The 19,233-nt window shown below is 38.3% G+C and overlaps 1 protein-coding gene across 4 annotated transcripts in view; it reads left to right on the forward strand.

Moving 5' to 3' along the window:
- RGS17 (regulator of G protein signaling 17) overlaps window positions 1-19,233 on the forward strand; it is a 72,267-nt gene that overhangs the window by 25,085 nt on the left and 27,949 nt on the right. For all 4 annotated transcript variants that reach the window (XM_027903867.1, XM_027903864.1, XM_027903866.1 and 1 more), the window contains exon 2: window positions 15,858-16,001. In XM_027903867.1, coding sequence (XP_027759668.1) covers window positions 15,883-16,001 — 119 coding nt within the window. In that variant the 5' untranslated portion in view covers window positions 15,858-15,882. The remainder of the gene's footprint in view (window positions 1-15,857; window positions 16,002-19,233) is intronic.

Here is a 19,233-nt window from a genome sequence, read left to right on the forward strand (position 1 = left end):
CCCAGCATTAGGGAAATTGATGAATCAGGGCATCAGTGGCAGAAACAGTCTAATGCTGAACTAAACAAATCTGAAAGGAGACAGGGAGAGGGGAGAATTCCCCCAACCAGAAACTTAGAACATAACCAGCAAAATCTTTCCACCACTACCACACCCTGGAAACCTGTAACGTTGCAAAAATGCTGTTTTCCAGCAGTCACAGGGAAACTTTGATTAGTCCTTGGCAGAACCACATTAAATGTTATTCAGTAATTTGTAGCAAGATACAGCTGTTGGATTCTGCAGAATATTTTGTATTTTTAAAACTCTATAACTTTGAAATATCACTAGAAAGGCTTGTCTAATACCTGCTATGAGCGGCAGCATTTAATTTGAGTCTTTTTCTGGGAGAAAGATGCAGTCATAGTTGTGAATATTATTGAGTAATTCACAAGTGTGTCAGGATAGAGCAGGTTGTTTGGAAGTTTTTTTTATGGATAAATAAATCAAAAGTAAGATATCTGGTGACTTCACAAGAACCTGAGCAGGAGTGTTCAGCAACATCATCTGCATCATTTTCAATAAGCCATTTTTTGGTTCAACTGAATTAGCTTTCCTGTCAGAGCATGTGGAGTACACAACTTCTGGGTTCTCATCACTTTCATTAACTATATTCAAATTATCTGTAATGATTAATTAACTTGAAAAGAATTTCCTGGCAACATGCCTTTAACCACTTCCTGCTTGTGGCTGAAAGCATTGCCTTGACATGGGAGTGAAGGGTGGCAGATATATTTACATAAAAATAGGAAAAAAGTCTCCCTCGTGTCACCATGTTCCTTCCTCCTGCAGTAAGAATTGCTCACGGAGTTGTCTCAGCCCATTCTGGGGGACCTTATTCCTGCAGTTCCCTCTACAGAATGTCATCCTTAGGTGGGCTGGAACCACGGCTAGAGCTCCATGTTGGGTTTGGAGGAGGGAGGACATTCAAGGGCCTTGCAAGGGATGCCAGCCACAGCCAGGCACCAGTCCAGAGACAACAAAAGTAGTAATGGAAACTGTTACCCCACCTTTAAGGGAAGAGAAGAGCAGATCATCCTCCATTGAGATCTGGAAGTCTGGAAACAGGAAAGGCTAATAGAGAAGTTTCAGACATTCTGTCATTTTGGCAGTAGCCAGTGCTATTTGAAAAGGAAGGTGGGCAGGAGCAGTCATGTTTCTGAAAGTAGATGGTACTGAAGAATCTGTTGGGTTTTGTTATTTTTGATAACTCAAGAAGGGGTGCTGCACAACCTATGCTATGTTTGAACTAGGAGCAATGAGCCCCAGAAACAACGTTTTCTAGCAAGATATTACATGCAAATAAAAATGAAGTTAATGACTGGTCTAGATTTCAAAGGTAATTTTGGGAAGGTTAATTTAGATACAAAACCACACTAGGACTGCAATTTGAGGCAAAGCCCTTGGCCTACTGAAAGATCCAGAATTAACTCTTATCAATAGTTTGGGAAATGAAGACAAATGTAAACCACATTTAGAAACAGACTTGAAGTAGAACAGCATTCAGAACTCAGTTCACCATGGGCAGCACCCTACAAACAACATAAGGGTGGCTGCCCAGTGTGGAAAAAACAAAGGAATTGTATTGGAATTTGCCCTTAGGAAGACTTAGCAAATTTTAGGAAATTCAATGAACAGAAGAATGTTTCCATACAGTCCAAGACAGCCCTGAATGGATTATTAATTGCAAATATATGGAATGCTCAGTTATGCAATGTTGAATGCTTGTGCACAGTACAGTGCTGGAAGTGCTGACTGCATCTTAGCTACAGATACTAACAAATAACAGAATCAGGGTTTTCTGAGTAACTTTTGCCCCACAAGAGGACAGATGAATAAGAAACGGAAAAGGTAACTAAGACCTGCAGTACTGCTGGAGAAAGTATTCCTATTAGGGCTAATATCTGTTGTATATATTGTTTTTGTCTATAAGCTATTTTCCTTTCAGAAGAGGTTTCAGGTGGCCTCCAGTGGAATGGCAGTCTGGAGACCTCTGCCTCCACATGCTCTATGGGTGGCACATGTGCCTGCTGTATCAGCCTCATTTGTTCTACATCTGTGAGCTCCTCTGCGCAGCACAGGGCAATTTTTCATCAGTTGTCTCCAAGCATAACTGAGTAACTCTACTGGGATTTTTTTTGGTTCTCTTTGTCTGTAACGTGGAATGAAGCCACTTCAAGAGATGTGCATTAGAACTAGCAAGGACTGTGCTGACTTGTGTCGAGTGTGCTGGGAAGAACTGCTGAGGTTTTTTTTCAGTTGTGTGTTCACTGAATGTGCCAAAACTTTGCAAGATGCATGAGTCAAATGTAAAACATAACAGGAAAACCTAATTTAGTTTGAAAGCTCTTGAAACAAAGCATGTCCCTCTGTAAAGCCTCTGTTCCTACTTACCACTGCACTTAGTTGCACACCATTCAGGTATCAACAAGGAAAGAGATAAAGTAGGTCTCTGACTCTGCACAGTTGTGTTAAATATTCATCTTTTCCCCCAAAGGATAAAGATTTATTTAACTGTAGTAAATGTAATGGGTTTTACTTCATGAAAGAGCTAGAATGTCAGAGGAATCTCTGATCCACATTGTGAAACCTTGGAAACCACCAGTATGAAACAACCTTATGTCTAATGCTTAAAGCACAGATATCTTGGCAGTAAATAAAAATATTTCCATGTGGTTTTCTGTAAGTTATGCATTTTTTAAAAGATTCTGTCTCCAAAATCTCTTGAACCTAAGGTTTTAAGATTATGTTCAGAGATTTTCACCTTCTTCAGGATGAGAGCCTCATTTTTTTCTTTGCTTCAAATTAGAGAAACTTTTAAGAGTTGACTCAGTGAACAAATCGTATTACAGAACGCGTTATATTTTCCATAAGTCCCTTAGTCCACGTAAAACATGGCTTGCTAGTAGTATTGTGCCCTAATTTCCACTTTACTCACTCAAAAAAAGGGCTTCATTATTCTTTTATTGTAAAGGGGTTTGGAAGAAAAGATACTAGAAATAGCTAGGATTGAGATTTTTAAAGGAACTGATTCCATATTACATACAAATATTATAGAATAGTATACTCTACCTTATACCTCAGTAGAATCAGTTGAGGCAAATAAAAACCGGATATAAGAATTTTGACCTGAAATTAGAGCTAGATAAGGCCCTTCAGCTGGAATATATTGAATTTTTATGCCTTGGGGGACATTCACATCAAGCTTCGCTCAGTAGTGTCAAGCAGTGTTTCAAGAAGTCTTGTCTGCTGATCTTCAGGGATCTATTTATCTAAATACGGTTGGTTTACTCTATCCCATTGCATACTCAAGTGGACGAGCTACTTTAGAGTAACGTAGTTGGTGATTGCAAACCTCTGCTAATGCTCAGTGTAAGAGTAGAGAGCTGCTAAGTGTATGGATATGACTAGGAGTGACACTTTCATACCAAAATTTGCATGTTTCCAGGGATTTCAAAGTTTTAAGTTTTCACAGCATGTTTTCAGTCCCTTATGTTTTAGCAGATTATTTTTTTTTTAATGTTGGTACAAAAAATAGACTTGGATTATAAAAAATCATGAACTTCATATTGTGGGAAAGTAGTTTTAAGTTCCGTCCTTTAAACTTTAAAAAAATGAACCGTTAAAAGTAGACCTTTTTATGTAAGTCTCTTTTGTAATTCACTTTTAAGTGGTCTTCAAAAGGTTTGGATGCATTATGCTCTTTTCTGGGCGACAAATAATTCTCAATTCTTTTCTCCTTCTTAAGCTTGGAAAAAATGTAGTAGCACCACAGCCTTCCCTAAGCACATATTGCTTCAAGTATACAGTCATACAAATGAGGAACAAATTAACTTCTGGAATATTACTTACTATTAATGTCTGTCCTCCAAAGTAAAATACCCTTGCCAAGAAGGAAAAATGACAGATTCCTTCTATGCAAATTTTTATTTAGCATTTGTAGACATTTTAGAAGAGTTAACTCACATAGTTAATAGAGTTAAAAAGAAAATAAAAAAAAGGAAGAAAAACTGGTATATTGTTTTTTAATATTTAAGTTTTCCATGCTACAATAACTGTCAGATTCTGCAAGAAGATATAATTTATTCTTTTTTTGTTGGTGAATATGAAAACACATGCACAGCCTGCTAAAAAAATTTGTTTACTGGGATGGTTGGAAACTTTTATTTTTAAAATTGACACATTAAAAAATGACCATGGCAGGAGAAAAGAGAGGAGAAGAATAGCTTTTGTTTTATTTCTCTGAACCTTCATACATCCCTTCCAATGCACAACATGCTAACTAGTTTTGGGGACTTCTCACACTAGTTTCAGAACATCTCAAGCCCTCTGCCTCGGGAATCTCTACGAATTGAGAGATACCACTTTCCCTGTCAGGCATTTTCCGTATAATTTAAATATTTATGGCTTTCTTTTGCTTCATACTTGAATTATACCTCTGTCTTTAGGAGAGAGAGACATCAGGTTTCCAATACCTGATGTTATAAAGTACCAACAGACATAAACATTTGTGTAGTTGGAAAGTGACCTGTATCTCTGAAGAAACCCATTCTTCTGGGCAAGCTAACAAACAAGACACCCCTGGGGATTCAGGCTGAGGTAGATGCTCAAGTGATGAGGTACACAAAGGAGGTACACAGCTTTCTACATGGGAATCATTCCAGCAAGGGAAGGAATAAAACCAGGACAGGGGAAAGGAAACTTACTTTCTCTCTGAAAAGACAGTAAGTTCTAGAAAGTTCTTATAATGGCAAAGGAATTTAACCTGGAAGTCAAGTTTTTCTTTTTCTCCACAAATCTCTTTTTTGCTGCCTAGTTCTGTGTGCCTGTTCTATATATCTGCTGTGCCTGTTCTATATATCAAAAAAGTTTTCCATTAAAAGTTTGAAGCTTTTCAAGCCACATTGCTTGTCATCTCTTTGACATCCACTCTAATTTCTTGCTCCAAAACAGTTCTAACCCAAGATGTAGTCAGGTAAATTCACTTCTTTTGTCTTCCCTCCATATTTATTTGCTTTCTTCACATTTCCCCACTCTTGTCAGCTGCCCTTTTTATTGCATGACAGTGTTTCCTAGTAACTTCCTGAATAGCAGAAAGAGGTAAAAGAGCCCTTGATAGTTCCTCTCAATGACTGTCCTGTGCTGGTGGCTGTGGTCAGTGGCTACCAGCTCTCTCTGGACTGCTGAATCTCCAGTCAAGTCTCAAAAACAGCAGTAGGAGACACAGAGCCTGGGAAGGCGAGAGCACCAGTTAAAGGAAGTAACAAAACCTTGAGGAAGCATGTGGCCATAATGCTCACTCCAGCATATTCACAAACCATTGTGCTACTAAAGAAAAGTGCCACATTCATTTTATAAGTGGGAAACTCTTGATAGAGCAAGAACATAAAGCTTGGTAGCAGCAGATGGAAAAGTGAGTGTTACTGCATGGGATGTGCAGGTAAGCCAAACAGCGTTAAACACAGAACAAGCAAGTACAGTGAAAGATTCAGACCAGTAGAAATACAGGATTTTAGACAACAAACCTTCTCCAAGCATGGGAAGAGCAGTTGGTTCTAATACGGTGTGCCAGTGCGGTGGAAAAGAGCATGTCCCTTGCACAGAGTAGAACTGGTCTCCTCTCCCTTCCTCACACCAGCAAGCATTAGCACTAATTAGAGGAGCAGAACTATTGGGAGCTTGCTGTAAGTTTAACAAAAGTAGCATAGCTGGTGGGAGGGAAGTGGAGATTCGTTGCTGGTGGGTATACACTCAGTCTGTCCAGTCTCTGCCAAGGGCAAATATTCCTTTAGTTCTATGGTCATGAAATTCATAATGTGAATGTGAATGTTCTGTAATGTGAGCACAACAAGGTCACCTGGGCAATCCCTACCCCTGTGTTTCATACTGGCAGCAACCCATCTGCATGTACTGCTTGGATTCACCTTATCTCACTATTCCAAGCCATCCAGAAAGACCTTAAGGCTGTTTCTACCTCATGCCACCTCTCTGCTCCTCTCCCTCTCAGTTATACCATGTTAACTAAATACCTTCTTCCCACCATACTAATCTCTTGATTTTGTTTATTAGACTTTATTTTTATTATTATTATTATTATTATTATTATTATTATTATTATTATTATTATTTGTGAAGATGGCTGAGGAAAGGAGGGCTGAAACACATAGAGGTAATGTCAGAGGATATCTCAGAAGTCAGTCAGTGTAACTAAAATCAACATGACCACCAAATATCCAGTTATTTCAAATAGCCTATATTAAGGAAACCTTTTTGGAGCTACTTCTGTTCATATTTGAGACTTCCATTTCAAGAAGGAATTTGAATAAAAATAAAGAGCTTTGGAAGAAGAGGATGCAAGTATTCATTTTACAGTGAAAATGTAGATTCCGTCATTTCAGAGACTAGAACCATGTCCAATGTGGTTTCAGAAAAGCTCTTCTCACATTAAAAACAATTTTATTAATGCCTTCCTTTGTCTTTCAGCCCACAGTAGCATGTGCACCATAAACAAAAGTTGTGTGCACTTATTTCATTAAATGCTGCCATTTCTGCAGATGAAAATTTTCGAGAATATCTGCTGAAGAAGTAGTTCAAAAATATTAAAGCTTGTTTGATATTTGGATTGCACTTGCAAACCTGTTTGCCCTCTGTTGGCCACAAGTTTTTGTGCTAGGCCTAGGATTTTTTTCTTAAATTTCTCCTTAAATTTGTACAGAGTCTGTGCAGTTCACATGACCCCCAAATGACATCTGGCGTTTTACAGACAGAAATGGCTTTGAGCATGGGAAAATTTATTCAGAAATTACAGTGCTAATGCCTGCAGTAAAGCTCTCTGTGTTCTCAAGTGTCTTCTTAGTGTCCTCTTTATGAGGAATGTCGGAGACTTTCCTCAGAGACTAAACACTTCTTTCCAGCAATATGTCAAGATCTGTATTTCCCCGCTGTGAGGAAAGTATCTTTTCAGCTTTATAAACTGTACTGGCTTCATGTGTCTTTAGTCAGTGGAAGCCATCCTAGTGACAACAAATAGGTATATAGATGTAGTGTAAAACAGGATTCTCAGATGTTTTTCAAACACCAATAAAAACAATATGCTTAAAAAAAAAAGATAAAAGGTTTCCTGATGAGTTTTACATTTTGCTTTTTTATAAAATGTTCCTGAAGACTGTAAAGTGCTCTTAATCATAATTTTAGTGCAGCTTCTTAAAAACCACATGCAGCCGTCTCAGACTTTTCAATAATGCATTACTATCAGGCTTAATGTTTTGTTACTGAGCAGTAAAGTCTGATTCATAACTACAAATTTGTATCTACTTGGTGATGCAAAGATTTAAGCAATGCTTCCTCAGGATACCAAGTTCACCATAAAATAATAAAAAGAAATCTCAGACATCCTTTAATAATGGCCAGTCTTCACGAACGAAGAACCGGGGAAGGTCTTTCCACCTTCCAGCCTGCGCATTGGATTTTTTAGGTGAGACACAGTGTGCGCGGAACTGAGCCCACCCTTTAATCCTGAGGTTCATCTGCCGGGGCCAAGCACACTTGGACGGTGGCAGCGAGGTCCTCAGGACGTAGATGGATTGCCTTACAGGGCTAGCGAGCTCCATCTGCCCGGGGAGGGGCCCTGACTGGGAATCAAACCCGGGCAATCCATCTACGTCCTGAGGACCTCGCTGCCACCGTCCAAGCTTGCTTGGCCCCGGCAGATGAACCTCAGGATTAAAGGGTGGGTTCAGTTCCGCGCACACTGTGTCTCACCTAAAAAATCCAATGCGCAGGCTGGAAGGTGGAAAGACCTTCCCCGGTTCTTCGTTCGTGAAGACTGGCCATTAAATAATTGACATCCTTTATGAGTACAGAAGCTGTCTGGTGAAGTCATAAAAAGAGTATTTCTGTACTAAAGACAAGGATTTTATAGTGTTCAGCCAAATTGCACAATATCAATTTAAATGAATATTTGCACAGCAGTGTTCTACACTAAATAAAACACTTAATGTCTGAACACTTTCTGCCAGTAGTTCACACAATATCTTTCTCTTTCAATTCTATGATGGGCAAAATGTCCACTTTATGACTTTCTCAGAGCTTGCTCTGAAAGGCTTTAGAAAGAGTCAGGCATTTCCAGATCAAAAGACCTGACAAGATAAAGATGTCTGTACTGCATCAGTGGAGTACATGTCTTGAGATTTTTTGCTGAGTTGCAGTAACCAACAGAAGAGCAAGATGTTTTGCTGTAGATGTTCAAGTCTTCAATTCTCTGAAAGCAAAATTCAGTAGGTGCAATAACCTTTCTCTGAGCCGACAAGTATACAAAACCCACCATTTCAAGAGTTACTACTATCAGAAAGTGGCCTGTCATTAATACAAGAATGACAGCAAGGGGGCTATGAGGTGTCTTGGGCTCTGCAAGCTATTGAAGAGAAAGAAATTCCCTTCATGGTTCTGCTACCTTGGCAATCAGTATGGGACCATCAGAGTTAAAATCAATAGTTCGTACAGCTTGATGTAGGCAGCTAGGCTTTTAAAATTAAAAACTGTAACATATACATGTGTTTTCTGGGCTGAACTCAGCATGTAAAACACAGAATCTGTGTACTGGCCTATATGGCACATCAACATGCGGTATGCAATATGAAGTTCTAGTTACAAATGCATGTGTCAACTTCTGTCTTGACTCAGACCTTCTTACTCTTCACATTTTTTTTTTAACATAGACATGGTGCAAAATAAAGTTTTTGAAGAACTCAGAAAAGGAAATCTGTTAAAATTTGGAGTTACAATTCAAGTTCTGACAGGACTACTGTTAACTAGAATAGTTTTTAGAAATTGCCTTGTGCATTGATCTTGCCTTCCAAAACACAAATTCTTAAAATGCAAACATTTCAAACTTCCCATACTGCTTCAATTAATTGCAATTTTCCATGTAGACTATATTTAAATCGATTGAGGTGCAGTTAAGTTTTCATTGTTGCCAATAGCTTCTAATTGGTCTGTGATAGACTACAGATATATTTAAATAAGTAAATGGAGCCCAAGGTAACTCAATTACACCTCTTTTGGTAGACTTCTTCTTCTCTGTAATTATATACAAATTTATTTGTGAAGTACTGAGTGGTTTTCAGGACTCGGTGGCAAAAAAAGAATGTACCCATGTCATGGTTTCTCTTGTGCAGAGTGACTAGTGTGAATGCCATTGCTCTACGATGGCTGTATAAGCGGTCAGCAGCACTTAAAAGGGTTTCCATGGTTCTGCTGTTTTGATTTCACTACTCACTCAGCATTGCAAGGGGTGTATGGAAATCTTTTAGCTCAGAGACATCTGGTAAAACCTTGTGGTCTGTCTTCATTTAGCTTGTGGTTCGTTTTAAACATCCTTTCAGATGAATGAAAACAGCACAAATAAAAAATCAATGTTGTGTTAGGGCTTTCTTGACATTGCAAGTGCAGCACATGCATCTGTGAGATTCTTTAACTGGCAGCTGCATCCAGGCTGTGTGGCATGGTTCTGTTAATCTAGCATGTCCATTATTAAAAAAGCTGTTGATTTATAACATACCGCATATCTCACCGTGGATTTAAAACAAATAGCATATCACAGATCATTAAACATTTCAGTCACATTCTCTGAGGGGTTTTGCTTAGTGTTTCAAGTTAAAAGGAGGTCTGTATATTAAAAATTCAATAAGGCACCTGACTACTTTGAAAAAAAACCCCAACAGTATTTCAGGGTTATCTCTGTCACTCTCCCATTGACTGTTTTAGGAAACTAAAACCCAAGCAACCAATCAAATTCTTGTAAAGATCGCTCCAATTATGCTCACACAACTAATTAAAAAAATTAAAGGAAGTGCTAATGTAACCGTTCTTATGAATGTTGACATTTTCCAAATATGTGGGAAATCTGAAATGACAGTTGAAAATCTCGAATCCACAATATACAAAGCTTTCCACAGTGTATGTTTAGGTTCTTACAATGAAGCATGGATGGGATCTTAAATTAATAATGTCTACCTTAGTACTTAGGGCTTGAAAGCTTTCAAAATACCCAAACTTAAAAACGATTCCTGTTAGAAATCCATGTGCAAAGAGAATGCCAGTTAAGACAGTGAGAACATCAAGTATGGTTAAGAGATTTATTGAGTCACATCCAGGGCTGAAATAAACTGGTATAAGGTATGAATTTATGCAAGGTTTTGGTCCTTTATTGCCAATGTCAAAAGAAGTAAAACAATGGGGAATAACTGATGTGATAGATCAAAAAAAAAAAAAAAAAAAAAAACCACAAACTTAAATGCTAAGTTTCTTGTTTCTTGCCTGCAGAGTAAATCACCCTCCAAAGCCTTAAGTCATTGACTGCACCTTTCTGATGCAAGGTGATCTTTCTTGCCTATTTTAGAAGTTTGAAGAAAGACAGATTGCTCCAGCTGATTCTGCACCAATTCTGTCCTGAAATCTAAGCCATTATTTGTCCTACCTCTGACAAAAGACAAAATGCCACTTCCTTGCTGTATAGAATGGTGTGTGTTTATCTGCACTTTTATATGATGTCTGTTTCAAAACAACCATTTGATAATGGTTCCAGAAGATACAATAAAAATATTCTCAATCCCCAGTGTAGTTTCAAGATGTTTTGCGGACTTCATAGTGCATGAGCTTCTCCAGAGGATGCCTTCACAATCCTGAGAGGGGAAAAAAATGCCTACAGGAGGGTCATGTGCAAGGGGAAGCTCCAAAATGAGCAGAGAGAGCTGGATGGGCCAGTGCCAGAAGTTCAGATAACTTGCAGTACTGTAAAAACAGACTTTTGAGGCTGGGGGGGGGGGGGGGAAGGAAAAAAAAAAGCTTACTCTTGCTTCATCAGAAGATAGGCATCAAATGAAATGATTGAAATGATGCAGCCTGTGTTTTTTACCATGTCCAACTCCTTGGGAATTTCTAGGAAAAACACTCTAAAACCTAGATAAGCCCCAGCACAAATCCTGGAGGAGGTGGAGAGGCAGGGCAGTGCAGTCATTCAGAAATTACCTTCTTTTTGTCTTGTAGAGGTACTCTATGTAATTTGAAAGGACTGTAGTCTGTATTCAGTAGGTCTGCCCAGGTAACAAATCAAATGATTCTTCCATGAGTTGCTCCCTGTGAGCTGTCTTCTCAAGACAGTGCTCTGTACACAGGAGGGTTTCTGTAATAATTCTCCCCGAGAACCCAGGGGAATAAGTGGTGATTGTCTGAACAAAGAAATAGATCCTTGTGCCATCGATTCCAAAACTGACAGGAAGCCTTACTCCAAATTTCAGAGGGGGTTTTAGTTATTACATTCTTCTAGCACTACAAGATTGAAGATAATCACAGGATTGCACAGACTTTCTTGCTATGAGGCTTATAAGAGCCACCTGTCTCATAACTGGTAAAATAAACAGTTGCTGTACCCCTGGGTTCCTTTCCTCAGCTGCAGAGTACGGACAGAAGATGTTCTGCAAAATGAAGCCCTTCATAATTATGGGATTGCTCAAAGGGCCATAACATCTAGCTACCTCCATGAGAATGAGTCAGACAAGCGAGTTGGAATACTACCCCTATTTCTTATCAGCACAAATGGATATCATAGAACTGTTAGTAAACCGTGCCACCAAATGGAGGCAAAGAACCAGATGCAAAACTGGCAGAAGAACCTGATACCTGTGATGTGATGGTCTGAAAAATCATATATAGAGTACTAAGGAGAAAAACTCTTCCATTGGACAAAGGCTCACCTTCAGCAGGTGAGCTGAAGTGTTTTTGCCAAGCTAGAGGGTGTCAGGAAGAATGAAAATGTTGAAAAAGCTAAAAGGCAAATTGAAATCTTGGAGACAGTACATACTATTTGTACTATCCTAAAAGGTCTACTCAGTATCAGTTCACAACATTCTACTCCTTCACAATTAAGTACTAACTTTCACACTTAAGTACAGAAAAATAATTCATCTCATCATTTACTTGCTGAATTAAAGATTCTAAATTTCTTTTTCATGCCTTGGACTAAGGCACCAAATATAAACTCTCTGTCTACAGTTCAGGCTCCAAATATAGCCAAGAATTAAGATATTCCTGCTTCTGTAACCTAAATAATCTAATGAAATCAATTACTGTTTTGTGTGGATGACATCTGGTATTTGCAAATAAAACATGAAACATGAAATCCAACCAAAATAAGCATGAAACTGAAGCTCCCACCCATCCTACTTCATCCTCAGTAAATGCATTTTAGCTTAGCATCACAGGGTGGATTTTTCACATTTCCTGTAGACTTCAGCTTAGAAGCTGTCTGAGAGAATGTAACACAAACAGAAGAACAGCGCTGATAACTTTGACTTCAGTCAGTAGTTAAGCCAGTGGAGTGAACATGTGCATTCACTGAGAACACCATCCCACTGCTTAGATTTTCAGCCTCATTCTTTTATTGAGCAGTACACCAGTCATGCCAAGTGAAATCAATGTTTGGGTTGTGAGATACATCAAAGTTTAAGGGGAGCACCAGCTGTCAGCTGTGGAAAGGACAGAATTTGAAATGGAATAAATACAACTTTTCCCCGCTGTGCCAGTAAGATCTTTCCCCATTATTCTTGGAAGTTTAGGATAGTCCTAGTACACAGTATCCATGTTTACAATTAATTTCAAAATAAAATACCCCACTGCAGCACTTTGCTGGCATTGTAATTAATGCTTTATCTGACATATTATACTAGGGACAGAATGCAAACTCTTCTTGGATGTATATACAGGATTTAGGGGAGTTGCTCACTCTTCCTTCTTTCCTTCATCAGGAAAAAAATCCTGTACTGTGAGGGTAGTGAGGCACTGGAACAGGATGCCGAGAGAAGTTCTGGATGCCCCATCCCTGGTGGTTTTCAAGACCAAGCTGAGTGGTCATTGAGCAATCTGGTCTAGTGAAAGGTGTTCCTGTCCATGTCAGGAGGATTGGAACTAGATAATCTTTAAGATCTCTTCCAACCCAGGCCATTCTAGGATTCTCTGACTCTATGATTCTTTTCTTTTATCTCTTTCTTTCTTTTTCAAATACAGACTAAATAGGTAAATATAACTGTACATGCAATCAAGGACTGCCCTCTTCCCTCTCTAGATAATGCATTGTCAAAAAGGGGATGGGTTCTGTCCCTCCCCATACTCCAGAGCAGTCAGCATTGCAAAACAAGCAGTCCCACTCCTAAGACTGCCTAACCTGTGGGCTCTGAGCAGCCTTGGAGGGAGCCATTTCTTCTAAAATGCTCTGCAATGAAGAGTCATGTTTCCTCACAACTTTGTCCTGCCAGACTTGCAGACCTCCGAAACAGCTGGCCATGGCTGTCCGCACCACAAGATGAATGCTGGAGAATTTTCAGTGGTTGAGTTGCTGGGCAAGATTGAGGATTTGAACAATTCCTATGAAAACCCACTCCTGACTCTGACCCCCTCTGCTATGTGCTGCATGTTGGGAATTGCATTTGCAGATTTTACCTTTCTGCAGCTGTACAACTCCCATCTGTTTCACCGTCATATGCTGATGATGTGAGAAGGAATGGAAGAAAGCGGTCCCCATACCCTCCGTGCCTGCCTGATGTTCTGTTTCTTCCCTTGCTGAGGTGCAAGTGGTCACATCTATCCAAGGTGAACGAGACAGGGACTTGAAACAAGTTCATTTTATTTTTTTTTTCCTTTCCCTTCTGGATTAAATACCTCTGGAGAGGTATTTATTTCAGTGGCAGGAGCATCTTGTGTGTTAAAGTTATTGTGAAACTACAGCAAAGTCACCAACTGTCATCAACATGTCTGAATGGATAACCTTCATCCTGACCCCTTTATTTATGGTGCAACAGATTCTATCCATAGTATATTTTAATATATAGCTAAAATTGTGTAAAAAATGCTTGACTTCAGGTACATGGTGGAATGAATGGGATCACACCTCAACAAATACCTAAATTTGACTCATTTCTGAAACTAATAAATTTTGTTATGCTTTTTGGTTATACAAATGTTTCTACAATCTCTATCTTGATTACAAGAAACAAATGTTCTTCTGTTTCTTTGCAGTCATTGCACTTGCTGAAGCAAATACCATTCACAGGCATGACACAGCTGTCTATGAAATAATTTAACTGCATCGTGCACAGTCAGCAGAATTTCACTGCTGTAATTTGGAGAAAGTGGCTCCATACTGTCACTTACTGTCTGAGCTACATATTATGCCGCAACATATTTTTCTTACTTCCAATCTGTTGTAAAAATGTGGGCAGTTTTCTAATTATGTCCGAGTATTGCTTGTTAACAACACAGGTTTACATCTGGTAAGAAAGAGTGAGTTTTTTGTATGCCATTTTATTCTGTAAGAGCAGTTATAAACCATAAGAAGTAATATCAGTAGCATAAGCAGGTGCTTAACCACCGTGGGTAGTTAAATGGTTCTTCATCATTTGATTTGACCAAACACTCCAGAAATTACTTGTTTCTACTCAGTGACAGTGTAAATGGGAAAGGTAGTAATTTCAGCACTAAGCTGAAATAACCACCAATCTTGAGCTTTGTAGCATGAGTTCCAGTTCTGAAGCTTAGTATCCTTGCTATATGTTGTGTGAAAGCTGTCTAGAAGACACTATTACAGAATAAAATCTTCAGGAGTTTTAGCAACCATGTAAATGCGAACTCTCACAGCTGCTGCCTGAATGCATGTAGGTGGAGTGGCACATCCCTTGTTCATCTGTGCATGGAGTACCCAGGTGGCAAATCAACCAAGTTTGCCTTTCCCCAGCACTCCTGGCTGTAGCAGGATGCCCTGGAGGTGTGGAGCACAGAGCATGCTGCTCACACCAGACCATCTTCTACCCACTTCTGTTTTAAACCAAGCTCCTCCCCACAGTAATCTGTTAGTACTTCTTCAAAGGCAAAAGTACTAAATTTATTCTAATTTATATATGTTTGTAGTAGCCATTACTCTGGGAAACTTATAGTTGTTGTACAAATATGTGAACCATTAGAAGGATCCGGACATCTAAACCTCCCTAAATAACATAAATTAGCACTAAATCTTTAACTTCTTTCAAAAATTAGATAATGCATGGTATACTACTTTCAGCTGCATATTTCAAGTCACTGGAAAGAAAAATATATTGGCCTAATAAAATCTAGGAAAAGCTGGCAATGAGCAAGAGAAAATCTGTGACAAGAATTTTGTCTCATAGTTGGAAAAGTATTTTAGAAATACATATTTATCATTGATTTTATTTTAAAAGAAGTAACAAGCCTCTCAGTTATGACCCTTATAACAATCTTGGCTCTTAACAGACAGCTATTAGTGCCTATATAATATCACTTAGATTAATTTCATAAGTCCAGCACTGACTAAAGAAGTAAAAAAGTAAAAAATATCAGTTTCCAGATCATGTTTAAAGTGAATAATCATCCCACTGTATTTTTAGCACAATGGAAAGAGCTGTGATAGTCTTATGGTAAGGAACAATTCAGTCTTTCTCAAGTGCTACACAAGCTGTGTGCCTTGCTGTTCAAAACAGTGATAATAAACAGCCCTTTGAGCCCAGCCAAAGCGATAAGAATAGGCATGATTTAACAGCATGGTAGTGTAAGCGTGTCACTAAAATGTGGTCTTCTGGAAGCTGCCTTTAGCACAGTAGAACTATTACTTGGCCAGCTCAGTTGATGGTCATGTGCTTTTGTTGCCATGAGCTGTGAGAATCAGTTGAATCAGAGATTGCTGTAGAAATGTGAATGTCGTTTATGACGGTCTGTAGTAATTCTGTACATCTCTTATGTCTGTGTTCTTATAGCCACTTGGGCACTGAAGTAGCTGAAATGAGAAAGAGGCAGCAGTCACAAAATGAAGGAACATCAGCTGTGTCTCAAGCACCTGGAAACCAAAGGCCCAACAACACATGTTGCTTTTGTTGGTGCTGTTGCTGCAGCTGTTCATGGTATGTCCGGTAGTATATATTTGGTTCCATATCCACCACAGGTAAATGATGAGAATGGAAAGTGTCAAACACTGGGAACATGCAAAATTTTGGGAGAGGAGGCACAATTTAACTTTTCACTTAAAAATTTGATTGAAAAAATTCCCAAGTTTGGTTGGACATCTTGTGAGGAGGAAAAGGAAAGAATAGTAAGTTTAAGCTGTATTTACCCTACTTAAGCCCTAAGTGAATGAGGAAGTTTCAGTTGTAAAATTTCTATGTGTGAATGAGAGACTTGATACTGAATATTTTATAGTTTGCATCAAAATATTTTTTTTCTGCTTGTACTTTTGATATTGCAGCCCTCTGTCTTCAGAAGGATAAAAAGGAGATGATCATAAATGTGAATATGTGGTGTCTTAGTATACTACTTAGTTATTGAATAACACATATTATATAAATCTGAAAACACAAGCCTTAAATTCCACTTTATCTTGTAAAAAGGGTGTGGCATAATTTTAGTGGAGGAAAAAAAAGGCTCAAAAATTGTGGCTGCTTGTCCCTTCCTAAACACAAAGTTCACTTGCAAAGTCAAAAATTTAAAGTCAGTTTCAGAAATAGCTTTAAATTCTCAGTGTCTTAGGATGCATCAGGTCTTTATTCCCTTTTTTTATGAACACAGTATTGAAACGCAAAGTAACTGACATGCAGTACTGTTCAGAGCCTGTACATCCCATTACCTAGACAGTTTAGTTTTTCTGGAGTGTTCACTCCCCTGTGTGTCTGTGTTATTTTAACTTGAATCAGCCATCTGGCCCAGGTCTAAAAATCTGAGGTTATTTGCCCCAGAATATTTTAAATACATAGCAGTGCTTATTCACAAGGTACCAAATGACACAGCTTTTTTCCAAGATGTCACATCCTGGAAGCAGTAGGACCATGTTCCTGCCTTGGCTGTTACTTCCAGTTTCATCCAGAGGCAGAGGATGTTTGGAGCAAGGATGAGAAAGAGCTCATGCTTTTACTAAGTTACTTTGCAATATATTCAATCCATATTGCAAAAGAGCTGGAAGTTTATTAAATAGAAAGCAGAGAATGTTTTGCCACTATTCTCTCTGCTCTGGGACAAGGGCACAATGTAGGATTAGTGATACTTTTACAGGCCAGATATTCATTCAGCTCAGTACCCAATTTCAGGAAGTTATGTATATTGGATGCCACAAAGAAAGGATAAAACAAGTAGACATGTACCCCCTCAAGCTACCCACAGCAAAACTCCTCACAACTTCTGGCTGTCTGCAACTTAGGGAATTTCTGGCCCAGAGTTCATTTCCAACCACTGCAGTTTATAGCCCTTGATGGAATTTTCTTTCATTAATTTGTCAAACCATTTTCAGAAGTGACTTTCTGACCTCATCTAAACTTTTGGCATCTAGGATTTCCTGTAGCAATAAATTCTACAACAGGCCTGTGCACTCTATGAAGTATTACTCCCTTTTATTTGTTTTACCCTACTAGATACTATTTTCATTTGATGTCTCCCTGTTCCTATGATTGTGAACAACAGTGACTAATTGTTCCCAGGATGGTCAAGATCTTATAGAGCTCTCTCATATCTCCCTTCAGCTGTTTTTTTCTTTCATAGTCTTCTCTGTTTTAATCTCTGATACAGAAACTGAGCCAGACCATGATTTATCTTTATCTGTCCTATATACCCACCTACCTCGTGTCTCTCTATGTACCTTTCCTATTTCACTATCTCCTGTCTGAGATCTGTAACTAAATCTGTTGCAGTAGTCAAGACATGGATGCACCATGTTTTGTGTTTGCTTTTGACTTTTATTACTAATTCCTAGCACTCTGCTTGCTTTTTAACAACCCCAGAGATAATGTTTTCATAGAATTTTCCACCCTGACTACATCTCCTTCCTGAATGTAAATAAAGTCCATCACTGTGCATGTACAGCTAGGGTTGGCTTTTGCCTTGCATAGTAGAATATGAATAGCCATGAAAGGATCAGTCTAATTTCTAAAACTTAAAGGCAACTGATTTTATTTTGTAAGCATGCTGTAGCTCAAAAAATCTTATTTGACTACTATATTTTGAAGCTTTATGAGTTTTGTGATACATGGAGTGCCTCCACTCCTTAAAATGGAGAACAGCTTATACATAATAAATCTAAATTAGAGCAATTAGATTTAAAACAGCTTCATCTTCATCTGCTTTTAGTAATTGTTTTTGCTGTCTTTCAGGTTTTTCAGGGCTTGAGGGTTTTTTTTTGGTAAAGTAGATTAGACTGAGCATGGAAAAAATCCTGTCAATTTAATCTAGTTTTTGTGATTAAATCAAAGAAGTGGTCAAAGGGGATAGTTATGTCACTTGCATTTACTAAAATCAAAAAGCTAGAAAAGGTGATGTAATACAGCTTTTTCAGTGCTATCTTCTATGATTTGGCAGTGGAAACTTCATTAGAGGAGAAATGGGAAAAAAACTTTAAAAAAAGCAAAATGAAATATTTCATAATCTCACTTAAAATGAAATCAGTAGTTGTGATGCCAAATTTATTTTGTAAATTTGAACTGTGCAGGTAGAGTACAGATTACCGTTCTTGCCTCAGTTGTGTAATCTAAAAAACTACAAAAAAATTTTAAAAAATATAGCAAACTTTATTATTCACTCATATATAGAGGACTCTAGGTAGTTAATTCTCTAGGGTAGTTCTCTGTAATAGGAAATCCTAATCAACAATTGTAACAAGTTCTCTGGACCTAATGTAATTGTCCTTTCCCTAGTTCCAGAGGTCTTAGTATTTGAGTAACATGAATTTCTCAAGAGATACCTGTCTGGAACTGTTGCTGGATTCATTAATGATGAAGACAATGCTTTAACTGTCAATATCAAGATTAGAAGAATTTTCTTCTGTTTTTTCAGCTGTGTGTGACTGATGATGGCTCTTACATCACTAACCCCTTATTGCCTCAACTTCCTCACCATTCATAGGAATGTGCAGGTTTCAGTAAGAATGTTTCACTTTTTCCTGTTTGAGGAGTTAGTTCAGTAGTTCATATTTCCACACAAATCATTAGAGTTCTAAAAATATCTTTTGTGAATCATGTGATGTTTGTTTTCTTCTGTTCTACCCCGTGTTAAAATCAGAATAGCCATTAAGTCTCCTGTTTGCACAACGGCATAGGCAAATATTTACACCTTTGTTTAGGGAAATAGTATCTTTCTTAATAGAGACTTTTTAAC

This window comes from Empidonax traillii, unplaced genomic scaffold (assembly GCF_003031625.1).
Source record: "Empidonax traillii isolate 1590-97213 ecotype Southwest subspecies unplaced genomic scaffold, ASM303162v1 scaffold997:size582561, whole genome shotgun sequence".
Classification (NCBI taxonomy): Eukaryota; Metazoa; Chordata; class Aves; order Passeriformes; family Tyrannidae; genus Empidonax; species Empidonax traillii.